We start from the raw sequence: 27,988 nt of genomic DNA, 5'->3' as shown, positions 1-27,988 counted from the left end.
CTTCCCTTTGTAGTCTGTAACAGTTTGTTAGCCCTGCCACATCCGACGAGCGTCAAAGCCGATGTATTACGATTCGATCTTAGTCCTGTATTGAAGCTTTTCCTGTTTGATGGTTCGTCGGAGGGCATAGCAGGATTTCTTATAAGCTTCTGGGTTAGGGTCCCGCTCCTTGAAAGCGGCAGCTCTATCCTTGAGCTCAGTGTGGATGTTGCCTGTAATCCATGGCTTCTGGTTGGGTTATGTACGTACGGTCACTGTGGGGACAACGACGCCAATTGGTGCATTCAACATGTCAATACCTCTCACAAAAACAAGAAGTGATGAAGTCAATCTCTCCTCCACTTTCAGCCAGGAGAGATTGACATGCATATTATTAATGTATGTACATCCAAGGGCCGTGCTGTCCTGTTGTGAGCCAATTACAATTTTCCTAACTCCCTCTTTGTGTCACCTGACCACACGACTGAACAGTAGTCGAGGTGTGACTAAACTAGGGCCTGTAGGACCTGCCTTGATGATAGTGTTGTTAAGAAGGCAGAGCAGCGATTTATTATGGACAGACTTCTCCCCATCTTAGCCAACGTCATGACACTACTGTTGTATCAATATGTTTTGACCATGACAGTTTTACAATCCAGGGTTACGCCAAGCAGTTTAGTCACCTCAACTTGCTCTATTTGCACATTATTTAGTGCAGGATTTATTTCAGGTTTAAGGTTAGGTGAATGATTTGTATAAAAAAACAATACTTTATTCAAATATTTAGGAGTCATTTATTCCTTGCCACCCATTCTGAAACGAACTGCAGCTCTTTGTTAAGTGTTGCAGTCCGCATACATAGACACTGTGGCTTTACTCAAATACTGGTGGTTATTACTTTGTTGTTACCAGATCTTCCTAGCTTGGGGAACAAGTCTGGTCTGGGAGACTAGGTCTATTCAACATACACTAGAGCATTATCAATCAATCTACAGTCCTCAGACAGGATACAGTACAACAGGGATTGTCTCGGTCTCCAGCTACAGTACTACAGTATTACAGTACTACAGGGATTGTCTTGGTTTCCAGCTACAGTACTACAGTACTACAGGGATTGTCTTGGGCTCCAACTACATTACTACAGGGATTGTCTTGGTCTCCAGCTACAGTACTACAGGGATGGTCTTGGTCTCCAACTACAGTACTACAGTACTACAGGGATTGTCTCGGTCTCCAGCTATAGTACTACAGGGATTGTCTTGGTCTCCAGCTACAGTACTACAGGGATTGTCTCGGTCTCCAGCTACAGTACTACAGTACTACAGGGATGGTCTCGGTCTCCAGCTACAGTACTACAGGGATTGTCTTGGTCTCCAGCTACAGTACTACAGTACTACAGGGATTGTCTTGGTCTCCAGCTACAGTACTACAGTACTACAGGGATGGTCTCGGTCTCCAGCTACAGTACTACAGGGATTGTCTTGGTCTCCAGCTACAGTACTACAGTACTACAGGGATTGTCTAGGTCTCCAGCTACAGTACCTCAGTACTACAGGGATTGTCTCGGTCTCCAGCTGCAGTACTACAGTACTACAGGGATTGTCTCGGTCTCCAGCTACAGTACTACAGGGATTGTCTCGGTCTTCAGCTACAGTACTACAGGGATGGTCTCGGTCTCCAGCTACATTACTACAGTACTACAGGGATTATCTTGGTCTCCAGCTACAGTACTACAGTACTACAGGGATTGTCTCGGTCTCCAGCTACAGTACTACAGGGATTGTCTTGGTCTCCAGCTACAGTACTACAGTACTACAGGGATTGTCTTGGTCTCCAGCTACAGTACTACAGTACTACAGGGATTGTCTCGGTCTCCAGCTACAGTACTACAGTACTACAGGGATTGTCTTGGTCTCCAGCTACAGTACTACAGTACTACAGGGATTGTCTTGGTCTCCAGCTACAGTACTACAGTACTACAGGGATTGTCTCGGTCTCCAGCTACAGTACTACAGGGATTGTCTTGGTCTCCAGCTACAGTACTACAGTACCTCAGTACTACAGGGATTGTCTCGGTCTCCAGCTACAGTACTACAGGGATTGTCTTGGTCTCCAGCTACAGTACTAAAGGGATTGTCTTGGTCTCCAGCTACAGTACCTCAGTACTACAGGGATTGTCTTGGTCTCCAGCTACAGTACTACAGTACTACAGGGATTGTCTTGGTCTCCAGCTACAGTACTACAGTACTACAGGGATTGTCTTGGTCTCCAGCTACAGTACTATAGTACTACAGGGATTGTCTTGGTCTCCAGCTGCAGTACTACAGTACTACAGGGATTGTCTTGGTCTCCAGCTACAGTACTACAGGGATTGTCTTGGTCTCCAGCTACAGTACTAAAGGGATTGTCTTGGTCTCCAGCTACAGTACCTCAGTACTACAGGGATTGTCTTGGTCTCCAGCTACAGTACTACAGTACTACAGGGATTGTCTTGGTCTCCAGCTACAGTACTACAGTACTACAGGGATTGTCTTGGTCTCCAGCTACAGTACTACAGTACTACAGGGATTGTCTTGGTCTCCAGCTACAGTACTACAGTACTAAAGGGATTGTCTTGGTCTCCAGCTACAGTACTAAAGGGATTGTCTTGGTCTCCAGCTACAGTACCTCAGTACTAAAGGGATTGTCTTGGTCTCCAGCTACAGTACTACAGTACTAAAGGGATTGTCTTGGTCTCCAGCTACAGTACTAAAGGGATTGTCTTGGTCTCCAGCTACAGTACTAAAGGGATTGTCTTGGTCTCCAGCTACAGTACAACAGGGATTGTCTTGGTCTCCAGCTACAGTACTATAGTACTACAGGGATGGTCTCGGTCTCCAGCTACAGTACTACAGTACTACAGGGATGGTCTCGGTCTCCAGCTACAGTACTACAGTACTACAGGGATTGTCTCGGTCTCCAGCTACAGTACTACAGGGATGGTCTCGGTCTCCAGCTACAGTACTACAGTACTACAGGGATTGTCTTGGTCTCCAGCTACAGTACTACAGTACTAAAGGGATTGTCTTGGTCTCCAGCTACAGTACTACAGTACTACAGGGATGGTCTCGGTCTCCAGCTACAGTACTACAGTACTACAGGGTTAGAAACTACATTTCTTCCTCTCTCTTTTTATTGTGTTTACCATAACAGCTCTGGTAGCAAATAAACTGTCAATTATGATGACTCACTCTCTCTCTCTTTCTTCTTGATGCGTTTGCGTCGTCTGTCGATGGAGGCCACCTCAGACTTGAGAGACAGGTAGTGGTTCCTGATGTCCTGCAGCTTCTCCTGGAGGAAGGAGATCCTCTCCAGACTACACATCTTCTCCAGGTCCGCTAGGGGAGGAGAGGAACAACATTGAAAGGAGAGGACTCAGTGGGATGTTTCAGAGTAGAAACATTGAAAGGAGAGGACTCAGTGGGATGTTTCAGAGTAGAAACATTGAAAGGAGAGGACTCAGTGGGATGTTTCAGAGTAGAAACATTGAAAGGAGAGGACTCAGTGGGATGTTTCAGAGTAGAAACATTGAAAGGAGAGGACTCAGTGGGATGTTTCAGAGTAGAAACATTGAAAGGAGAGGACTCAGTGGGTTGTCACATTGAAAGGAGAGGAATCAGTGAGGTGTTTCAGAGTAGAAACATTGAAAGGAGATGTGACGGCTCCTCCCTGCTCTATCTACTGAGTTTTGCTGTGCTTACTTCCTGCAGGAGATTGGTGGGAAGAGTAGGAGAGGTGGGCGGAGCTGGGAGGGTGGTCAGTGCTGATGGGGCACACCACCTGTGAAAGCTCAGCTGTGGCAAAAAGTGATTCCTCTCTCCGTGCATACCTTTGGTTATTTTGTTGTGGCTTTGGCAGTTGACACCTAATTTACTGACCTTCATGCCTCATCTGATTATTGTTGTGAGTTTAGTTTATTTATGGAATACATTCATATTGTTATTCCTTTACTCAGTGTGTGGTTTCCTATTGTTACAATCTTGAGCCAGGTTGTAACAGAGAGAACACTGGGGTGTTTCAGAATAGAAATATTGAAAGGAGAGGAATCAGTGGGTTGTTTCAGAGTAGAAAGCTAAACCAAACAGTATAAAACTAGTCAGTCCTCTGTCCATTGCCCTCTGTGTGATCACAAAGGGTTCTGTCTGACAAATCTACTTGTACAGTAACAGACAATCTGGTGGGACGTAGATGAGAATTCCTGTAGCTAGCATCAATCTGGAGGGCTTGAGGCTCTGTGAAAGACAGCCAGGGTTGGTTGAGGCTCTGTGAAAGACAGCCAGGGTTGGTTGAGGCTCTGTGAAAGACAGCCAGGGTTGGTTGAGGCTCTGTGAAAGACAGCCAGGGTTGGTTGAGGCTCTGTGAAAGACAGTCAGGGTTGGTTGAGGCTCTGTGAAAGACAGTCAGGGTTGGTTGAGGCTCTGTGAAAGACAGCCAGGGTTGGTTGAGGCTCTGTGAAAGACAGCCAGGGTTGGTTGAGGCTCTGTGAAAGACAGCTAGGGTTGGTTGAGGCTCTGAAAGACAGTCAGGGTTGGTTGAGGCTCTGAAAGACAGTCAGGGTTGGTTGAGGCACACTTACACATCTGGACGCTCCACTTGTAGACAGATGCTGTTCTGCCATGGTGCGCTCTGTGGTCAGGGTACCCATGCTGCTGCTCCTTGTGGTACTTCTGGCTGGATGGAGGTGTGTGTCCCTCAACCTGTCCCTGGCTGAGACACTTGGGGGAGATGGACCCCTTCATGTCTGCTGCACCATGGGTCTTGGAGGCTGAAGACTTAGCCATACTCTCACCCACTAACTGGTCTTCACTGTCACTGCTGTGGGCTGTAGGGGGGAGGGGATGACAGGACAGGAAGGAGAAGATATTAATTAGCTACAAACGTATTTTTCATTTGAACAACTTTTACAAGTAGATTCATTCCTTCGTTGGTAATTGCTCGTGCTTGGAGAGTTGTTAGAATGAACATTTGAAGACGTTCTACAGCCAGATTCACCAGCCCTAGTGGAGGGCCAGATTCACCAGCCCTAGTGGAGGGCCAGATTCACCAGCCCTAGTGGAGGGCCAGATTCACCAGCCCTAGTGGAGGGCCAGATTCACCAGCCCTAGTAGAGGGCCAGATTCACCAGCCCTAGTGGAGGGCCAGATTCACCAGCCCTAGTGGAGGGCCAGATTCACCAGCCCTAGTGGAGGGCCAGATTCACCAGCCCTAGTGGAGGGCCAGATTCACCAGCCCTAGTGGAGGGCCAGATTCACCAACCCTAGTGGAGGGCCAGATTCACCAACCCTAGTGGAGGGCCAGATTCACCAACCCTAGTGGAGGGCCAGATTCACCAACCCTAGTGGAGGGCCAGATTCACCAACCCTAGTGGAGGGCCAGATTCACCAGCCCTAGTGGAGGGCCAGATGCACCAGCCCTAGTAGAGGGCCAGATTCACCAGCCCTAGCGGAGGGCCAGATTTACCAACCCTAGTGGAGGGCCAGATTCACCAGCCCTAGTGGAGGGCCAGATTCACCAGCCCTAGTGGAGGGCCAGATTCACCAGCCCTAGTGGACCCTAGTGGAGGGCCAGATTCACCAGCCCTAGTGGAGGGCCAGATTCACCAGCCCTAGTAGAGGGCCAGATAATACCTTCCAAGGTATTATTTTCCCAAGCTATACGGCTCAAGCCAACAAACAGCAGAGACCCGAGGATACCATTCCAACCTGAACTGAGCAAATTCAATTAGCACTAAGGTGTGAAGTAAAAGGCCTTCGGGCCCAACAAGTGGCAGGAGTCTTTGACGCGCCCTTTGAAGCACCCTCCTGTTTAAGACCATTCACTGGCATTTTCTACAAGAAATCTGCCTCCAGAGATAAAAGCTTCTCCCAAGTGGGTGTGACGCCTACTCCCCCTATCTGCTGCACTGCTGCTTGGATTCCACCTGGCGATCTGTTTCCCGTCTGTCCTGGTCTGTCTCCCCCTGTCTGGTACAGGTACCTCCACTACACTCCCCCCTCTCTCCCTGGTCTGTCTCCCCCTGTCTGGTACAGGTACCCCCACCACACTCCCCCCTCTCTCCCTGGCCTGTCTCCCCCTGTCTGGTACAGGTACCTCCACTACACTCCCCCCTCTCTCCCTGGTCTGTCTCCCCCTGTCTGGTACAGGTACCCCCACCACACTCTCCCCTCTCTACCTGGTCTGTCTCCCCCTGTCTGGTACAGGTACCTCCACTACACTCCCCCCTCTCTCCCTGGCCTGTCTCCCCTTGTCTGGTACAGGTACCCCCACCACACTCTCCCCTCTCTACCTGGTCTGTCTCCCCCTGTCTGGTACAGGTACCCCCACCACACTCTCCCCTTTCTACCTGGTCTGTCTCCCCCTGTCTGGTACAGGTTCCTCCACTACACTCCCCCCTCTCTCCCTGGTCTGTCTCCCCCTGTCTGGTACAGGTACCTCCACTACACTCCCCCCTCTCTCCCTGGCCTGTCTCCCCCTGTCTGGTACAGGTACCTCCACTACACTCCCCCCTCTCTCCCTGGCCTGTCTCCCCCTGTCTGGTACAGGTACCTCCACTACACTCCCCCCTCTCTCCCTGGTCTGTCTCCCCCTGTCTGGTACAGGTACCCCCACCACACTCCCCCCTCTCTACCTCCCCCTGTCTGGTACAGGTACCTCCACTACACTCCCCCCTCTCTCCCTGGCCTGTCTCCCCCTGTCTGGTACAGGTACTTCCAACACACTCCCCCCTCTCTCCCTGGTCTGTCTCCCCCTATCTGGTACAGGTACCGCCACCACACTCCCCCCTCTCTATCTCCCCCTGTCTGGTACAGGTACTTCCAACACACTCCCCCCTCTCTCCCTGGTCTGTCTCCCCCTGTCTAGTACAGGTACCCCCACCACACTCCCCCCCCTCTATCTCCCCCTGTCTGGTACAGGTACCTCCACCACACTCCCCCCTCTCTCCCTGGCCTGTCTCCCCCTGTCTAGTACAGGTACCTCCACTACACTCCCCCCTCTCTCCATGGTCTGTCTCCCCCTGTCTGGTACAGGTACCCCCACCACACTCTCCCCTCTCTACCTGGTCTGTCTCCCCCTGTCTGGTACAGGTACCTCCACCACACTCCCCCCTCTCTCCCTGGTCTGTCTCCCCTGTCTGGTACAGGTACCTCCACCACACTCCCCCCTCTCTCCCTGGTCTGTCTCCCCTGTCTGGTACAGGTACCTCCAACACACTCCCCCCTCTCTCCCTGGCCCGTCTCCCCCTGTCTGGTACAGGTATCTCCACCACACTCCCCCCTCTCTCCCTGGCCCGTCTCCCCCTGTCTGGTACAGGTATCTCCACCACACTCCCCCCTCTCTCCCTGGCCTGTCTCCCCCTGTCTGGTACAGGTACCTCCACTACACTCCCCCCTCTCTCCATGGTCTGTCTCCCCCTGTCTGGTACAGGTACCTCCACCACACTCCCCCCTCTCTCCCTGGCCTGTCTCCCCCTGTCTGGTACAGGTACCCCCACCACACTCCCCCCTCTCTCCCTGGCCTGTCTCCCCCTGTCTGGTACAGGTACCTCCACCACACTCCCCCCTCTCTCCCTGGCCTGTCTCCCCCTGTCTGGTACAGGTACCTCCACCACACTCCCCCCTCTCTCCCTGGCCTGTCTCCCCCTGTCTGGTACCGGAACTTCCAACACACTCCCCCCTCTCTCCCTGGCCTGTCTCCCCCTGTCTGGTACAGGTACCTCCACTACACTCCCCCCTCTCTCCATGGCCTGTCTCCCCCTGTCTGGTACAGGTACCCCCAACACACTCACTCCTCTCTCCCAAGCTTTCGCTCGCCTCCAGCACACAGGCACTGTTGGGGTGAGTGACTCTGAAGTTAAAATGGCCCTGTTATATATTTAATGTTTTTCTTGTGCATTTTGCTATATGACTCCTGCATACTTTGTTGACTACAAACTTTCTTTACCCGACCGTGGGACAGACTGTTTGTTCCCACACTGAGGACTCTGACTCTCTATTGGTTACACAGACTTTTGGCCTCCCATCCTATTCTAACCACCTCTCGCCGGCTTTGTATTCATGTTACCTGATGAAATTGCTGTACAACATGATCTTGTTGCCATCTGATGCACATTCAGATGTCATAAATCAGCATTGCAGAGCTCTCCCTGTCCTCCGCTGTGCCTTGATTGTATTACTGTTGATGATGTCTGGATATGTGCATGTACACCCTGGCCCATCTACTGTTGCCCCAATTCTGACTTGTGTTCTTATATCTGCTTCACTGAGTTCTGCTCTCATAAAAGTCTGGGTTCACAGCACCAGATGTGTTGGTCATTACTGAGACGTAAGGAAGGTTCACAGCACCAGATGTGTTGGTCATTACTGAGACGTAAGGAAGGTTCACAGCACCAGATGTGTTGGTCATTACTGAGACGTAAGGAAGTGTTTTGAATACCGATGTTAACCTTTCTGGTTATAACGTTTTTTTTTTGTCAAGACAGATCTTCCACCTTCAGTGCTCGGGTGTCTCCACCAAGTCTGTCCCCAAACAACTTGATTATCTGGTTTTCAGCCCCAAAAATAACTGTCCTCTCACTGTCAACTGCGTCTATTTTTCAGCAAACTTAACATGTAGAAATATTTGTATGAACATAACAAGATTCAACAACTGAGACATAAACTGAACAAGTTCCACAGACATGGAATAATGTGACCCTGAACAAAGGGAGGGAGGGAGGGAGGGGGGGGTCAAAAGTAACAGTCAGTATCTGGTGTGGCCACCAGCTGCATTAAGTACTGCAGTGCATCTCCTCATGGACTGCACCAGATTTTCCAGTTCCTGCTGTGAGATGTTACCCGACTCTTCCACCAAGGCACCTGCACGTTTCTGGGGGAAAATGGCCCTAGCCCTCACCCTCCGATCCAACAGGTCTCAGACGTGCTCAATGGGATTGAGATCCAGGCTCTTCGCTGGCCATGGCAGAACACTGACATTCCTGTCTTGCAGGAGATCACGCACAGAACGAGGAGTATGGCTGGTGGCATTGTCATGCTGGAGGGTCATGTCAGGATGAGCCTGCAGGAAGGGTACCACATGAGAGAGGAGGATGTCTTTCCTGTAACACACAGCGTTGAGATTGCCTGCAATGACAACAAGCTAAGTCCGACGATGCTGTGACACACCGCCCCAGACCATGACAGACCCTCCACCTCCAAATCGATCCCCCTCCAGAGTACAGGCCTCGTTCCTTCGACAATAAACGCGAATCCGACCATCACCCCCGGTGAACAAAAGCGCGACTCGTCAGTGAAGAGCACTATTTTGCCAGTCCTGTCTGGTCCAGCGACGGTGGGTTTGTGCCCATAGGCGACGATGTTGCCAGTGATGTCTGGTGAGGACCTGTCTTACAACAGGCATACACGCCCTCAGTCCAGCTTCTCTCAGCCTATTGTGGACAGTCTGAGCACTGAGCGTTCCTGGTGTAACTCGGGCAGTTGTTGTTGCCATCCTTTACCTGTCCCGCGGGTGTGATGTTCGGATGTACCGATCCTGTGCAGGTGACGTTACACGTGGTCTGCCACTGCGAGGACAATCAGCTGTCCTTCCCGTCTCCCTGTCGCGCTGTCTTAGGCGTCTCACAGAAGGACATGGCAATTTATTGCCTTGAACATATCTGCAGTCTTCATGCCTCCTTGCAGCATGCTTAAGGCACGTTCACGCAAATGAGCAGGGACCCATTCTTTTGGTGTTTTTCCAGAGTCATTAGAAAGGCCTCTTTAGTGTCTTAAGTTTTCATAACTGACCTTACTTGCCTGTAAGCTGTTAGTGTCTTAACGTCTGTTCCGCAGGTGCATGTTCATTAATTGTTTATGGTTCATTGAACACGCATGGGAAACAGTGTTTAAACCCTTTACAATGAAGATCTGTGACGTTACTTGGATGTTTACTAATTATCTTTGAAAGACAAGGTCCTGAAAAAGGGATATTTATTGTTTGCCGAGTTTTGCTCTTTGCTGAATGTTGCTGGATATTATCGTCCTCCATCAGCACCGGCCTGTACCCTACCTGCCCTAAACTCTCTCCTGGCCCCTTACACTAAGTCTGGATTTGTCCTGCTAGGTGACCTAAACTGGGACATGCTTAAACCACCTGACCAAGTCCTAAAGCCTCCCTAAATCTTTCTCAGATTATTACCAATCCCACAAGGTATGACTCCAAACACACAGAAACGGCTACTCTTCTTGATGTTATCCTCACAGATAATCCTGATGGGTATCAGTCTGGTGTTTTCTGTAATGACCTTAGTGATCACTGTTTTACAGCCTGTGTTTGTAATGGCTGCTCAGTGAAACAAGTTGTCCTGATTTGTCATAGACGCCTGCTAAAAAACTTTGAGCAAGCCTTCCTTCATGAACTGGCCTCTGTAAAATGGTATAGAATCAGCTTGATCCCCTCTGTCGAAGACACTTGACCTTCTTTTTTGATATTTTCTGTGGTATTGTTCACAAACACACCCCCATAAAAAAGAGAATTAAACTGTTTCAGCCCCTGGTTCGACCGCGATCTTGCAGAGTTACTCCACCTCAAGAATATCATTTGGCGACAGGCTCGGCACAAGTATACTCAGGCTGACTGGTTCTCGTTCAGGCAAATGAGAAATAAGTGCACTCAGGCTATCCGGGTGGCCAAAGTTAGTTACTTTAAGGAGCAGTTCTCTCTCTGTGGGTCTAACGCCAAGAAGTTCTGGAAAACGGATAAAGACCTGGAGAATAAACCCTCCTACTCGCAGCTGCCCATGTCCCTTAATGTTGATGTGGTTGTTACTGACAAGAAGCACATGGCTCTATTCACCACTTCATAAAGTCAGGAGTCCAATTTGACTCAGCCATGCCTCCTTCCCGTCCAACATTTCCTCTTCTCCCACCCATTCTAAAGCGACTATCCCCGACGCTTCTCCCTCTTTTTTTCCCCCTGCCCCTCAACAAAGTTTCTCTCTGTAGGCAGTCACTGAGTCCGAGGTGCTAAAGGAGCTCCTTAAACTTGACCCCCAAAAAACATCTTGGTCAGATGGCTTAGACCCTTTAGGCTTGGCGACGATAGGGGCAGCAAACTCATCTCCAACCTTTTTCTACTCTCTAGAGAGGTTCCCATTGCTTTGAAGACAGTCATGGTTTGTTCTTTATTTAAAGGGGGAGATCAAGCTGATCCTAACTGTTATAGGCCTATTTCTCTTTTGCCCTGTTTATCAAAAGTGTTGGAGAAACTTATCAATAATCAACAGACTGGTTTTCTTGATGTCTATAGTGTTCTCTCTGGTATGCAATCTGGTTATGGATGTCACTGGAACCTTAGGTGCTCAATGATGTCACCATTGCCCTTGATTCTAAGTGATGTTGTGCTGCTATTTTTATTGACTTGGCCAAAGCTGTTTGTTAGACCATTCCATTCTTGTGGGCAGGCTAAGGAGTACTGGTGTCTCTGAGGGGTCTTTGGCCTGGTTTGCTAATTACATCTCTGAGTGCAGTGTATAAAGTCAGCCACTGCTTGTCACCAAGGGAGTACCCCAAGGCTCGATCCTAGGCCCCACGCTCTTCTCAATTTACAGCAACATAGCTCAGGCAGTAGGAAGCTCTCTCATCCATTTATATGCAGATGATACAGTCTAAAACTCAGCTGGCCCTTCCCTGGATATTGTGTTAAATGCTCTACAACTTTCTTAGTGTCCAACAAGCTTTCTCTACCCTTAACCTTGTTCTGAACACCTCCAAAACAAAGGTCATGTGGTTTGGTAGGAAGAATGCCCTTCTCCCCACAGGTGTGATTACTACCTCTGAGGGTTAAGAGCTTAAGGTAGTCACCTCATACAAGTACTTGGGAGTATGGCTAGACGGTGCACTGTCCTTCTCTCAGAACATATCAAAGCTGCAGGCTAAAGTTAAATCTAGACTTGGTTTTCTCTATCGTAATCGCTCCTCTTTCACCCCAGCTGCCAAACTAACCTTGATTCAGATGACCATCCTACCCATGCTAGATTACAGAGATATAATTTATAGATTGGCAGGTAAGGGTGCTCTCGAGTGGATAGATGTTCTTTACCATTCTGCCATCAGATTTGCCACCAATGCTCCCTACTGCAGCCCTCATCTTCCACATACAACACCCGTTCTGCTAGTCACTTCTGTTAAGTGTCCCCAAAGCACACACATCGCTCACTTCATTCAAAGACTCAATCATGGACACTCTTACTGACAGTTGTGGCTGCTTTGTGTGATGTATTGTTGTCTCTACCTTCTTGCCCGTTGTGCTGTTGTCTGTGCCCAATCATGTTTGTACCATGTTTTGTGTTGTTACCATGCTGTGTTGTCTTACTGCTCACTTTTTGTGGTGTTGTCTCTCTTGTTGTGATGTGTGTTTTGTCCTATATTTATATTGTTTTCAAATTTTGTAATCCCAGGCCCCTGTCCCCACAGAAGGCCTTTTGGTAAAAGTATTCCCCATTTGTAATTAACTGACTTGGCTAGCTAGAAAAAAAGGGCCAGATGCCCTAGAGGAGGGACAGATTCCTCAGTACCTAGTGGGTGCTGTCAAAGACAGGGATATCATGCTCGTCCTTACCAGTTTTCCTGTTGTTCTTCTTGGGAGGCATTGAGCTCTTTCTGTTTGGCTTGGGTTTCTTTGCTGCTCCACCTGCCTGCTGTTCCTTCTGACGCTTGTGACTGGCAGACACTGGAAGGTGAAGACGGGAAGGACACGGAGACGGAGTGAAAGTGTATAAACAAAGCCTGTCAAACATCTCCAAACTAAAATGGAAAGAGGAACAAGAGTACTCGATGTCTGCTCAGCTTTCTCTCACTTTAACTGTTAACTTTCAATCAACATGTTTTAGTTTTTTCACATTAAAATCACAAAACATATTTTCTGTGTTGTAGCCTAACTAGATAACAGGCTATAAAGGCCTGGGGAAAGTTGTCATTTAAATAATACCAAAGGAAGAGATGAACTTTAGGCTAACTGGTGAATTTGCAAGACAGATGACCAAGACATATGCGTACGGTTCTGCCTGCCCTGCCTGCCCCCTCTCTCTCCCTTGTGCTGGCTCGCCTGGGGGCGTATTCATTACGCCGATTTTTGTTGCAAAACTTTTCTTACATGTTACCTCCCGTTTCGTTCCATTTAACTCTTTTAAACTGTTGCATTTAATTTTTTTAAAGTATAAATACACTACATGACCACCTGCTTGTTGATCATCTCATTCCAAAATCATGGGCATTAATATGGAGTTGGTCCCCACTTTTGCTGCTATAACAGCCGCCACTCTTCTGGGAAGGAGTTCCATTTGATGTTAGAAGATTGCTGCAGGAACTTGCTTCCGTTCAGCCTCAAGAGCAGTAAGGTCAGGCACTGATGTTGGGCTATTACGCCTGGCTCACAGTCGGTGTTCAAATTCATCACAAGAGTGTTTGATGGGGTTGAGATCAGGGCTCTGTGCAGGCCAGCATTTGTGCACGGGGGCATTGTCATGCTGAAACCGGAAAGGGCCTTCACCAAACTATTGCCACAAAGGTGGAAGTACAGAATCGTCTAGAATGTCATTGTATGCGGCAGCATTAAGATTTCCCTTCACTGGAACTAAGGGGCCCGAACCATGAAAAACTGCCCCACCATTATTCCTCCTCCACCAAACCTTACAGTTGGCACTATGCATTGAGGCAGGTAGCGTTCTCCTGGCATCTGCCAAACCCAGATTTGTCTGTCGGACTGGCAGATAGTGAATCGCGATTCATTTCCACTGCTCCAGAGTCCAAAGGCGGTGAGCTTTACAGCCGACACTTGGCATTGCGCATGCTGATCTTAGGCTTGTGTGTGGCTGCTTGGCCACGGAAACCCATTTCATGAAGCTCCCGACGAACAGTTCGTGGCGACAATGCTTCCAGGGGCAGTTTGGAACTCTGTAGTGAGTGTTGTATACACTTCAGCACTCGTCGTTCCCGTTCTGTGACCTTGTGTGGCCTACCACTTCGCAGCTGAGCCGTTGATGCTCCTACACTTTCACTTAATAACAGCACTTATAGTTGACCGGGGCAACTCTAGCAGGGCCAAGATTTGACAAACTGACTTGTGGCATCCTATGATGGTGACACATTTGAAAGACACTGGGCTCTTCAGTAAGGCCATTTTACAGCCAATGTTTGTCTATGGAGATTGCATGGCTGTGTGCTCGATTTTATACACCTGTCAGTAACGGGTGTGGCTGAAATTGCCGAATTGACTAATTTGAAGGTAGGTTTGTGTGTGCATCTGGAAAGTATTCAGCCCCCTGGACTTTTTCCACATTTTGTAACAGTAGCCTTATTCTAAATTGAGAAAAAAAACGATCTACACACATAATGACAAATCGAAAACAAATGTATTAATAATAAAATGTTCGTTCGGGTTCAAGTCCGGGCTCTGGCTGGGCCACTCAAGGACACTCATAGACTTGACCCGAAGCCACTCCTGTGTTGTCTTGGCTGTGTGCTTAGGGTCATCGTCCTGTTGGATGGTGAACCTTTGCCCCAGTCTGAGGTCCTGAGCGCTCTGAGGCAGATTTTCATCAAGAATCTCTCTGTACTTTGCTCCGTTCATCTTTCCCTCGATCCTGACCAGTCTCCCAGTCCCTGCTGGTAAAAAACATCTCCACAGCATGATGCTGTCACCACTATGCTTCACTGTAGGGATGGTGTCAGGTCTCCTCCAGATGTGATACTTGGTACTCAGGCCAATGAGTTCAATCTTGGTTTCATCAGAGAAGAGAATCTTGTTTCTGATGGTCTGAGTCCTCTAGGTGCCTTTTGCCAAATTCCAAGCTGGCTGTCATGTGGTTTTTACTGAGGGGCTTCCATCTGGCCACTCCACGATAAAGGCTTGATTGGTAGAGTACTGCAGAGATGGTTATCCTTCTGGAAGGTTCTCCCATCTACACAGAGGAACTCTGGAGCTCTGTCTGAGCGACCATCGGGTTCTTGGTCACCTCCCTGACCAAGGCCCTTCTCCCCTGATTGGTCAGTTTGGCCGGGTGGCCAGCTCTAGGAAGAGTCTTGGTGGTTCCAAACGTCTTACATTTTTAGGAATGATGGCGACCACTATGTTCTTGGGAACCTTCAATGATGCATATATATTTTTGGTACCCTCCCCAGATCTGTGCCTCGACACAATCCTGTCTTCGACCTCATGGCTTGGTTTATCTGTTCTGACATGCACTGTCTACTGTGGGACCTTTTTATAGACAGATGTGTGCCTTCCCAAATCATGTCCAATCAATTGAATTTACCACAGGTGGACTCCTATCAAGTTGTAGAAACATCTCAAGGAAGATCAATGGAAACAGGATGCACCTGAGTTCAATGTTTAGTCTTATAGCAAAGGGTCTGAATACTTATTAACAATACATTTATTTCATTTGCAAAGAATTTGAAAATCCTGTTATCGCTTTAATTGCAGATGGAGGATTTTATTTTGTATTTATTCCATTTTAGCAACAAAATGTGGAAAAAGGGAAATGGTCTGAATATACAACAGTCAAATTTCACCTACTCATTACAGGTTTTTATTTTATTTTTAAGGTTTTCTACTTTGTAGAATAATAGACATCAACTATGAAATAACACATGGAATCATGTAGTTACCAAAAAAGTGTTAAACAAATCAAAATATGAGATTCTTCAAAATTCAATTTATTTTATTTAACCTTTATTTAACCAGGTAAGCTAGTTGAGAACAAGTTCTCATTTACAACTGCGACCTGGCCAAGATAAAGCAAAGCAGTTCGACACAAACAACAACACAGAGTTACACGTGGAATAAACAAACATACAGTAGAAAAAAATCTATATACAGGGTGTGCAAATGTGGTAGGGTATAAGGGAGGTAAGGCAATAAATAGGCCATAGTGGCGAAATAGCTATTAAACACTGGAGTGATAGACGTGCAGAAGATGTGTTTACAAGTAGAGATACTGGGGTGCAAAGGAGCAAAATAAATAACATTATGGGGATGAGATAGTTGGATGGGATATTTACAGATGGGCTATATACAGGGGCAGTGAGCTGCTCTGACAGCTGGTGCTTAAAGCTGGGAATCAACAGTGGTAAATAGCTCTCAACATTTTCCGTCGGCCTTGGGAACGTTATATTAACCTTTTAATTTTAACTTAACTATTATAATTGATGGTTATTACTGGTTTCTTAATGTGTTTGAGCCAATCAGTTGTTGTGACAAGGTAGGGGTGGTATACAGAAGAAATCCCTAGTTGGTAAAACACCAAGTCCATATTATTGCAAGAACAGCTCAAATAAGCAAAGAGAAACAACAATCAATCATTACTTTAAGACATGAAGGTCAGTCAATATGTACAATTTCATATCTGAGATCATATTGTGTGTGTGCAAATTGCATGGAATTGTTGTGCAATTTTAAATGTTTAAATATGAAACTATTTGTGAAAAGATTAAATGTCATTTTAGCTTCTTAAATGAGAGAACGGCTTGTCATAGAGAAACTCTGCTCACTCAGAGGCCCCGCCCAAGTGAACAGACACTGGTTGTAAACTCTGCTCACTCAGGCCCCGCCCAAGTGAACAGACACTGGTTGTAAACTATGAAACACGCCCTTCTTTCACCACTATATAAACACGTTGACGAAAATGTAACTTCCTGTTCTGAGGACATGAGGACGACGACGCTAAAAGGGCTCAGATAATAAACTAACGAAATTAGCATCGAATTTCAACGTGAAGATGACGATCAACACGCTGAAAGGATGAATTTCGACTATACCAGACAGAATATAGCACGAGCTTAAAAGTATGGCAACTTGGTATAAACTTTGAACTCTTATTCACTTCAGAAGTGATACCTCGTAGCCGTTGAGTTAGCAGCAGCAGCTGCTGTAAACATGAGCTAGGAAAGCTGAAGAGTTCCATCAGCCACTCCTGGGCTACAATCACCTATCCGGACCCTTTTTACTGCCGATGCGGAGCCCCACCGGGACTTCACGACTGGACTACCGATGTTATCTGCCCGAGGGAGTTATCCAACTGGCCCCTCCGTCACAACGTTACCTGAACGCCCATCAGCGGCCCGCTTATCGTTAGCTGTCTTATCGGCTGCTATCTGAATAGGTCTATCGGACAATTTTTCTTGGGTCACTATAACTATATCGCCAATTGGATTGATCCCCTCTACTAGTCCCTAACTGTTTTATGTGCATGCTCTAAGCGGTCTGTATGCAGCCAAATCTCAAAGCTGCTAATGAGAACCTTGATGACCTTGTCCCTAGCCGGTGGGAATTCCGGTGGGGTGCCCGCACCCAGGCAATGGCAGTGCTGGCAACACTAGCTGCAGTAACCCATGGGGAGGGGGTCACACTCGGACATTCAGAGAGGGGGTATATTATTGTGACCCTGGTGGCACAAAATCAAAAGTCTGATTGTATGGAGATGCTTGGGAATATGGTCAATACGGGTGACTGTATTGTAGGGGTTTCAGGGAAGGGGTGTACATTTGACCTCCATCATCTAGGATGTGACAATGGTAAATAAAATCTCTTAATTTTTGTCTATTTTTTGTGTGGTCTTGCAGGCCTTCTCATGCAGCTGCAACTGCAAGTACATTTGTAAATCAAGACCTATCTTGAGTTGGGCTCTGGGGTGGTGCAATTGTTGAGTAAGTGAGCTTATGGTTGTGTGGGGGTATGGGTTGAGTGTGTGTGGGTGTATGTGTGTATCCCACAACTGTTGCGAAGAAGTAAAAGATGTTAGGGACAATAGAGGATGATCCACAGCTATATATAATACAAATCGAGGTGAGGGCGATGGAAATGCATTTGGCAGTTAATCTACTTCAATTCAGTAAATGGCACTGTGTGCTCTTTTCAAAGGATGGATCCCAGTCGGTTATGGGTTATAGGGGGTCGAGGGTGGTCTGCCGGGCATTGGGATGACAAACCAAATTGGGATGAGGAGGGCTTTTAGCGGGTGGAATAGTAGGGACCAATTGGAGGTTTACTTAGTAGAAAGGCAAAGATCATGGTACAGCTATATAGACACTCAATCATCATGTTACTGTTTAATGGTATGTTTACAAACATATATTTTGATAAAAAGAATTGAAAGTTGTGTCTCATTATGATAGGTGGTGAAATAAGTATAGCCAGTTACAATTGTAATGGCCTAGCAGATAATAAGAAGAGACGATCAGTATTTACCTGGCTAAAAGAGAAGGAATATAATATATATTGTTTACAGGAAACCCATTCAACAGTTTTAGATGAAGTTTTGTGGAAAAAGAACTGGGTGATGGTTTTAAAAATCAATCATTTTGATCCAAATGTGCAAATTGTCCAAACAGATTCTCAAGGTAGATTATTTTAAATATGTTATTGGACAATACAGAATTTATTGGACAATACAGAATTTATTGGACAATACAGAATTTCCACGTGGGCGAGGATATTGGACATTTAATCAAAGCCTACTAGATGATAAATTGTTTAGAATCAGGACAGAAGAATTTATAACTGACTTTTCCAGACATAACAGTACAACAGATCCCCTTATTGTATGAGACACTTTTAAATGTGCCTTTAGAGGCAATTCAGTACTCATTTATAAAACAAAATCCATTTAGATCAAAGACTCCATATTAACAATTGAAGGACTAACAGTACAGTTAGATAGCAATAAAAACAGTACTATAGAGGCACAGAATAAGTTGGAGGAAAAACACAAAGAAATGGAGGAACTTATTCAAGACAGATCCAGTGTAATATATTATAAAAGTAAAGCGAACTGGATGGAATATGGGGAAAAATGCACCAGATTCTTTTTCAAACTTCAATATAGAAATGCTACCAAAAAAAGGTATTAAAACATGATCCCCTCTACCACACGGAACCCCTACCGACTTGATCCCCTCTACCACACGGAACCCCTACCGACTTGATCCCCTCTACCACACGGAACCCCTACCGACTTGATCCCCTCTACCACACGGAACCCCTACCGACTTGATCCCCTCTACCACACGGAACCCCTACCGACTTGATCCCCTCTACCACACGGAACCCCTACCGACTTGATCCCCTCTACCACACGGAACCCCTACCGACTTGATCCCCTCTACCACACGGAACCCCTACCGACTTGATCCCCTCTACCACACGGAACCCCTACCGACTTGATCCCCTCTACCACACGGAACCCCTACCGACTTGATCCCCTCTACCACACGGAACCCCTACCGACTTGATCCCCTCTACCACACGGAACCCCTACCGACTTGATCCCCTCTACCACACGGAACCCCTACCGACTTGATCCCCTCTACCACACGGAACCCCTACCGACTTGATCCCCTCTACCACACGGAACCCCTACCGACTTGATCCCCTCTACCACACGGAACCCCCTACCGACTTGATCCCCTCTACCACACGGAACCCCTACCGACTTGATCCCCTCTACCACACGGAACCCCTACCGACTTGATCCCCTCTACCACACGGAACCCCTACCGACTTGATCCCCTCTACCACACGGAACCCCTACCGACTTGATCCCCTCTACCACACGGAACCCCTACCGACTTGATCCCCTCTACCACACGGAACCCCTACCGACTTGATCCCCTCTACCACACGGAACCCCTACCGACTTGATCCCCTCTACCACACGGAACCCCTACCGACTTGATCCCCTCTACCACACGGAACCCCTACCGACTTGATCCCCTCTACCACACGGAACCCCTACCGACTTGATCCCCTCTACCACACGGAACCCCTACCGACTTGATCCCCTCTACCACACGGAACCCCTACCGACTTGATCCCCTCTACCACACGGAACCCCTACCGACTTGATCCCCTCTACCACACGGAACCCCTACCGACTTGATCCCCTCTACCACACGGAACCCCTACCGACTTGATCCCCTCTACCACACGGAACCCCTACCGACTTGATCCCCTCTACCACACGGAACCCCTACCGACTTGATCCCCTCTACCACACGGAACCCCTACCGACTTGATCCCCTCTACCACACGGAACCCCTACCGACTTGATCCCCTCTACCACACGGAACCCCTACCGACTTGATCCCCTCTACCACACGGAACCCCTACCGACTTGATCCCCCTCTACCACACGGAACCCCTACCGACTTGATCCCCTCTACCACACGGAACCCCTACCGACTTGATCCCCTCTACCACACGGAACCCCTACCGACTTGATCCCCTCTACCACACGGAACCCCTACCGACTTGATCCCCTCTACCACACGGAACCCCTACCGACTTGATCCCCTCTACCACACGGAACCCCTACCGACTTGATCCCCTCTACCACACGGAACCCCTACCGACTTGATCCCCTCTACCACACGGAACCCCTACCGACTTGATCCCCTCTACCACACGGAACCCCTACCGACTTGATCCCCTCTACCACACGGAACCCCTACCGACTTGATCCCCTCTACCACACGGAACCCCTACCGACTTGATCCCCTCTACCACACGGAACCCCTACCGACTTGATCCCCTCTACCACACGGAACCCCTACCGACTTGATCCCCTCTACCACACGGAACCCCTACCGACTTGATCCCCTCTACCACACGGAACCCCTACCGACATGATCCCCTCTACCACACGGAACCCCTACCGACTTGATCCCCTCTACCACACGGAACCCCTACCGACTTGATCCCCTCTACCACACGGAACCCCTACCGACTTGATCCCCTCTACCACACGGAACCCCTACCGACTTGATCCCCTCTACCACACGGAACCCCTACCGACTTGATCCCCTCTACCACACGGAACCCCACTAATCTACCGACTTGATCCCCTCTACCACACGGAACCCCACTAATCTACCGACTTGATCCCCTCTACCACACGGAACCCCACTAATCTACCGACTTGATCCCCTCTACCACACGGAACCCCCACTAATCTACCGACTTGATCCCCTCTACCACACGGAACCCCTACCGACTTGATCCCCTCTACCACACGGAACCCCTACCGACTTGATCCCCTCTACCACACGGAACCCCCTACCGACTTGATCCCCTCTACCACACGGAACCCCACTAATCTACCGACTTGATCCCCTCTACCACACGGAACCCCACTAATCTACCGACTTGATCCCCTCTACCACACGGAACCCCACTAATCTACCGACTTGATCCCCTCTACCACACGGAACCCCACTAATCTACCGACTTGATCCCCTCTACCACACGGAACCCCTACCGACTTGATCCCCTCTACCACACGGAACCCCTACCGACTTGATCCCCTCTACCACACGGAACCCCTACCGACTTGATCCCCTCTACCACACGGAACCCCTACCGACTTGATCCCCTCTACCACACGGAACCCCTACCGACTTGATCCCCTCTACCACACGGAACCCCTACCGACTTGATCCCCTCTACCACACGGAACCCCTACCGACTTGATCCCCTCTACCACACGGAACCCCTACCGACTTGATCCCCTCTACCACACGGAACCCCTACCGACTTGATCCCCTCTACCACACGGAACCCCTACCGACTTGATCCCCTCTACCACACGGAACCCCTACCGACATGATCCCCTCTACCACACGGAACCCCTACCGACTTGATCCCCTCTACCACACGGAACCCCTACCGACTTGATCCCCTCTACCACACGGAACCCCACTAATCTACCGACTTGATCCCCTCTACCACACGGAACCCCTACCGACTTGATCCCCTCTACCACACGGAACCCCTACCGACTTGATCCCCTCTACCACACGGAACCCCACTAATCTACCGACTTGATCCCCTCTACCACACGGAACCCCACTAATCTACCGACTTGATCCCCTCTACCACACGGAACCCCTACCGACTTGATCCCCTCTACCACACGGAACCCCTACCGACTTGATCCCCTCTACCACACGGAACCCCACTAATCTACCGACTTGATCCCCTCTACCACACGGAACCCCTACCGACTTGATCCCCTCTACCACACGGAACCCCTACCGACTTGATCCCCTCTACCACACGGAACCCCTACCGACTTGATCCCCTCTACCACACGGAACCCCTACCGACTTGATCCCCTCTACCACACGGAACCCCTACCGACTTGATCCCCTCTACCACACGGAACCCCTACCGACTTGATCCCCTCTACCACACGGAACCCCTACCGACTTGATCCCCTCTACCACACGGAACCCCTACCGACTTGATCCCCTCTACCACACGGAACCCCTACCGACTTGATCCCCTCTACCACACGGAACCCCTACCGACTTGATCCCCTCTACCACACGGAACCCCTACCGACTTGATCCCCTCTACCACACGGAACCCCTACCGACTTGATCCCCTCTACCACACGGAACCCCTACCGACTTGATCCCCTCTACCACACGGAACCCCTACCGACTTGATCCCCTCTACCACACGGAACCCCTACCGACTTGATCCCCTCTACCACACGGAACCCCTACCGACTTGATCCCCTCTACCACACGGAACCCCTACCGACTTGATCCCCTCTACCACACGGAACCCCTACCGACTTGATCCCCTCTACCACACGGAACCCCTACCGACTTGATCCCCTCTACCACACGGAACCCCTACCGACTTGATCCCCTCTACCACACGGAACCCCTACCGACTTGATCCCCTCTACCACACGGAACCCCTACCGACTTGATCCCCTCTACCACACGGAACCCCTACCGACTTGATCCCCTCTACCACACGGAACCCCTACCGACTTGATCCCTCTACCACACGGAACCCTACCGACTTGATCCCCTCTACCACACGGAACCCCTACCGACTTGATCCCCTCTACCACACGGAACCCCTACCGACTTGATCCCCTCTACCACACGGAACCCTACCGACTTGATCCCCTCTACCACACGGAACCCCTACCGACTTGATCCCCTCTACCACACGGAACCCCTACCGACTTGATCCCCTCTACCACACGGAACCCCTACCGACTTGATCCCCTCTACCACACGGAACCCCTACCGACTTGATCCCCTCTACCACACGGAACCCCACTAATCTACCGACTTGATCCCCTCTACCACACGGAACCCCACTAATCTACCGACTTGATCCCCTCTACCACACGGAACCCCACTAATCTACCGACTTGATCCCCTCTACCACACGGAACCCCACTAATCTACCGACTTGATCCCCTCTACCACACGGAACCCCAATAATCTACCGACTTGATCCCCTCTACCACACGGAACCCCACTAATCTACCGACTTGATCCCCTCTACCACACGGAACCCCACTAATCTACCGACTTGATCCCCTCTACCACACGGAACCCCACTAATCTACCGACTTGATCCCCTCTACCACACGGAACCCCACTAATCTACCGACTTGATCCCCTCTACCACACGGAACCCCTACCGACTTGATCCCCTCTACCACACGGAACCCCTACCGACTTGATCCCCTCTACCACACGGAACCCCTACCGACTTGATCCCCTCTACCACACGGAACCCCTACCGACATGATCCCCTCTACCACACGGAACCCCTACCGACTTGATCCCCTCTACCACACGGAACCCCTACCGACTTGATCCCCTCTACCACACGGAACCCCTACCGACTTGATCCCCTCTACCACACGGAACCCTACCGACTTGATCCCCTCTACCACACGGAACCCCTACCGACTTGATCCCCTCTACCACACGGAACCCCACTAATCTACCGACTTGATCCCCTCTACCACACGGAACCCCTACCGACTTGATCCCCTCTACCACACGGAACCCCACTAATCTACCGACTTGATCCCCTCTACCACACGGAACCCCACTAATCTACCGACTTGATCCCCTCTACCACACGGAACCCCACTAATCTACCGACTTGATCCCCTCTACCACACGGAACCCCTACCGACTTGATCCCCTCTACCACACGGAACCCCTACCGACTTGATCCCTCTACCACACGGAACCCCTACCGACTTGATCCCCTCTACCACACGGAACCCCACTAATCTACCGACTTGATCCCCTCTACCACACGGAACCCCACTAATCTACCGACTTGATCCCCTCTACCACACGGAACCCCACTAATCTACCGACTTGATCCCCTCTACCACACGGAACCCCACTAATCTACCGACTTGATCCCCTCTACCACACGGAACCCCACTAATCTACCGACTTGATCCCCTCTACCACACGGAACCCCACTAATCTACCGACTTGATCCCCTCTACCCCACTAATCTACCGACTTGATCCCCTCTACCACACGGAACCCCTACCGACTTGATCCCCTCTACCACACGGAACCCCTACCGACTTGATCCCCTCTACCACACGGAACCCCTACCGACTTGATCCCCTCTACCACACGGAACCCCTACCGACTTGATCCCCTCTACCACACGGAACCCCTACCGACTTGATCCCCTCTACCACACGGAACCCCTACCGACTTGATCCCCTCTACCACACGGAACCCCTACCGACTTGATCCCCTCTACCACACGGAACCCCTACCGACTTGATCCCCTCTACCACACGGAACCCCTACCGACTTGATCCCCTCTACCACACGGAACCCCTACCGACTTGATCCCCTCTACCACACGGAACCCCACTAATCTACCGACTTGATCCCCTCTACCACACGGAACCCCACTAATCTACCGACTTGATCCCCTCTACCACACGGAACCCCCACTAATCTACCGACTTGATCCCCTCTACCACACGGAACCCCACTAATCTACCGACTTGATCCCCTCTACCACACGGAACCCCACTAATCTACCGACTTGATCCCCTCTACCACACGGAACCCCACTAATCTACCGACTTGATCCCCTCTACCACACGGAACCCCACTAATCTACCGACTTGATCCCCTCTACCACACGGAACCCCACTAATCTACCGACTTGATCCCCTCTACCACACGGAACCCCACTAATCTACCGACTTGATCCCCTCTACCACACGGAACCCCACTAATCTACCGACTTGATCCCTCTACCACACGGAACCCCACTAATCTACCGACTTGATCCCCTCTACCACACGGAACCCCACTAATCTACCGACTTGATCCCCTCTACCACACGGAACCCCACTAATCTACCGACTTGATCCCCTCTACCACACGGAACCCCACTAATCTACCGACTTGATCCCCTCTACCACACGGAACCCCACTAATCTACCGACTTGATCCCCTCTACCACACGGAACCCCACTAATCTACCGACTTGATCCCCTCTACCACACGGAACCCCACTAATCTACCGACTTGATCCCCTCTACCACACGGAACCCCACTAATCTACCGACTTGATCCCCTCTACCACACGGAACCCCACTAATCTACCGACTTGATCCCCTCTACAACATGGAACCCCACTAATCTACCGACTTGATCCCCTCTACCACACGGAACCCCACTAATCTACCGACTTGATCCCCTCTACCACACGGAACCCCACTAATCTACCGACTTGATCCCCTCTACCACACGGAACCCCACTAATCTACCGACTTGATCCCCTCTACCACACGGAACCCCACTAATCTACCGACTTGATCCCCTCTACCACACGGAACCCCACTAATCTACCGACTTGATCCCCTCTACCACACGGAACCCCACTAATCTACCGACTTGATCCCCTCTACCACACGGAACCCCACTAATCTACCGACTTGATCCCCTCTACCACACGGAACCCCACTAATCTACCGACTTGATCCCCTCTACCACACGGAACCCCACTAATCTACCGACTTGATCCCCTCTACCACACGGAACCCCACTAATCTACCGACTTGATCCCCTCTACCACACGGAACCCCACTAATCTACCGACTTGATCCCCTCTACCACACGGAACCCCACTAATCTACCGACTTGATCCCCTCTACCACACGGAACCCCACTAATCTACCGACTTGATCCCCTCTACCACACGGAACCCCACTAATCTACCGACTTGATCCCCTCTACCACACGGAACCCCACTAATCTACCGACTTGATCCCCTCTACCACACGGAACCCCACTAATCTACCGACTTGATCCCCTCTACCACACGGAACCCCACTAATCTACCGACTTGATCCCCTCTACCACACGGAACCCCACTAATCTACCGACTTGATCCCCTCTACCACACGGAACCCCACTAATCTACCGACTTGATCCCCTCTACCACACGGAACCCCACTAATCTACCGACTTGATCCCCTCTACCACACGGAACCCCACTAATCTACCGACTTGATCCCCTCTACCACACGGAACCCCACTAATCTACCGACTTGATCCCCTCTACCACACGGAACCCCACTAATCTACCGACTTGATCCCCTCTACCACACGGAACCCCACTAATCTACCGACTTGATCCCCTCTACCACACGGAACCCCACTAATCTACCGACTTGATCCCCTCTACCACACGGAACCCCACTAATCTACCGACTTGATCCCCTCTACCACACGGAACCCCACTAATCTACCGACTTGATCCCCTCTACCACACGGAACCCCACTAATCTACCGACTTGATCCCCTCTACCACACGGAACCCCACTAATCTACCGACTTGATCCCCTCTACCACACGGAACCCCACTAATCTACCGACTTGATCCCCTCTACCACACGGAACCCCACTAATCTACCGACTTGATCCCCTCTACCACACGGAACCCCACTAATCTACCGACTTGATCCCCTCTACCACACGGAACCCCACTAATCTACCGACTTGATCCCCTCTACCACACGGAACCCCACTAATCTACCGACTTGATCCCCTCTACCACACGGAACCCCACTAATCTACCGACTTGATCCCCTCTACCACACGGAACCCCACTAATCTACCGACTTGATCCCTCTACCACACGGAACCCCACTAATCTACCGACTTGATCCCCTCTACCACACGGAACCCCACTAATCTACCGACTTGATCCCCTCTACCACACGGAACCCCACTAATCTACCGACGGAGCGCAGGAGGTGGCTAACAACAGACCTCCATCCTATGCTAGCTTGCTACCGATGGCCCGGCTAGCTGTCTGAATCGCCGTGACCCCAACCAACCTCACTACTCACTGGACCCTTATGATCACTCGACTAAGCATGCCTCTCCTTAATGTCAATATGCCTGGTCCATTACTATTCTGGTTAGTGTTTATTGGCTTATTTCACTGTAGAGCCTCTAGCCCTGCTCACTATACCTTATCCAACCTTTCAGATCCACCACCCACGCGATGACATCACCTGGATTCAATGATGTTTCTAGAGACAATATCTCTCTCATCATCACTCAATACCTAGATTTACCTCCACTGTATTCACATCCTACCATACCTTTGTCTGTATATTATACCTTGAAGCTATTTTATCGCCCACAGAAACCTCCTTTTACTCTCTGTTCTAGACGACCAATTCTCATAGCTTTTAGCTGTACCCTTATCCTACTCCTGCTCTGTTCCTCTGGTGATGTGGAGGTTAATCCAGGCCCTGCAGTGTCTAGCTCCACTCCTATTCCCTAGGCGCTCTCATTTGATGACTTCTGTAACCGTAATAGCCTTGGTTTCATGCATGTTAACATCAGAAGCCTCCTCCCTAAGTTTGTTTTATTCACTGCTTTTGCACACTCTGCCAACCCGGATGTTCTAGCCGAGTCTGAATCCTGGCTTAGGAAGACCACCAAAAATTCTGAAATCTCATTCCCTAACTACAACATTTTCAGACAATATAGTACGGCCAAAGGGGGCGGTGTTGTAATCTACTGCAAAGATAGCCTGCAGAATTATGTCCTACTATCCAGGTCTGTACCCAAACAATTTGAACTTCTACTTTTAAAAATCCACCTCT

At 49.7% G+C, this 27,988-nt stretch overlaps 1 protein-coding gene across 1 annotated transcript in view; it reads right to left on the bottom strand.

Annotated features, from left to right (window-relative positions):
• Positions 1–27,988, bottom strand: part of LOC109885876 (AT-rich interactive domain-containing protein 4B) — a 239,422-nt gene that overhangs the window by 34,640 nt on the left and 176,794 nt on the right. The window contains exons 22-24 of the mRNA XM_031804853.1: positions 12,613–12,723; positions 4,595–4,840; positions 3,210–3,356 (exon numbers count right to left, since the gene is read on the bottom strand). Of these exons, the coding sequence (XP_031660713.1) occupies positions 3,210–3,356; positions 4,595–4,840; positions 12,613–12,723 (504 nt within the window). The remainder of the gene's footprint in view (positions 1–3,209; positions 3,357–4,594; positions 4,841–12,612; positions 12,724–27,988) is intronic.

The sequence above is a fragment of the Oncorhynchus kisutch genome, linkage group LG25 (genome assembly GCF_002021735.2).
Source record: "Oncorhynchus kisutch isolate 150728-3 linkage group LG25, Okis_V2, whole genome shotgun sequence".
Taxonomy (NCBI): domain Eukaryota; kingdom Metazoa; phylum Chordata; class Actinopteri; order Salmoniformes; family Salmonidae; genus Oncorhynchus; species Oncorhynchus kisutch.
This window is presented reverse-complemented; position numbering and strand designations above follow the sequence as displayed.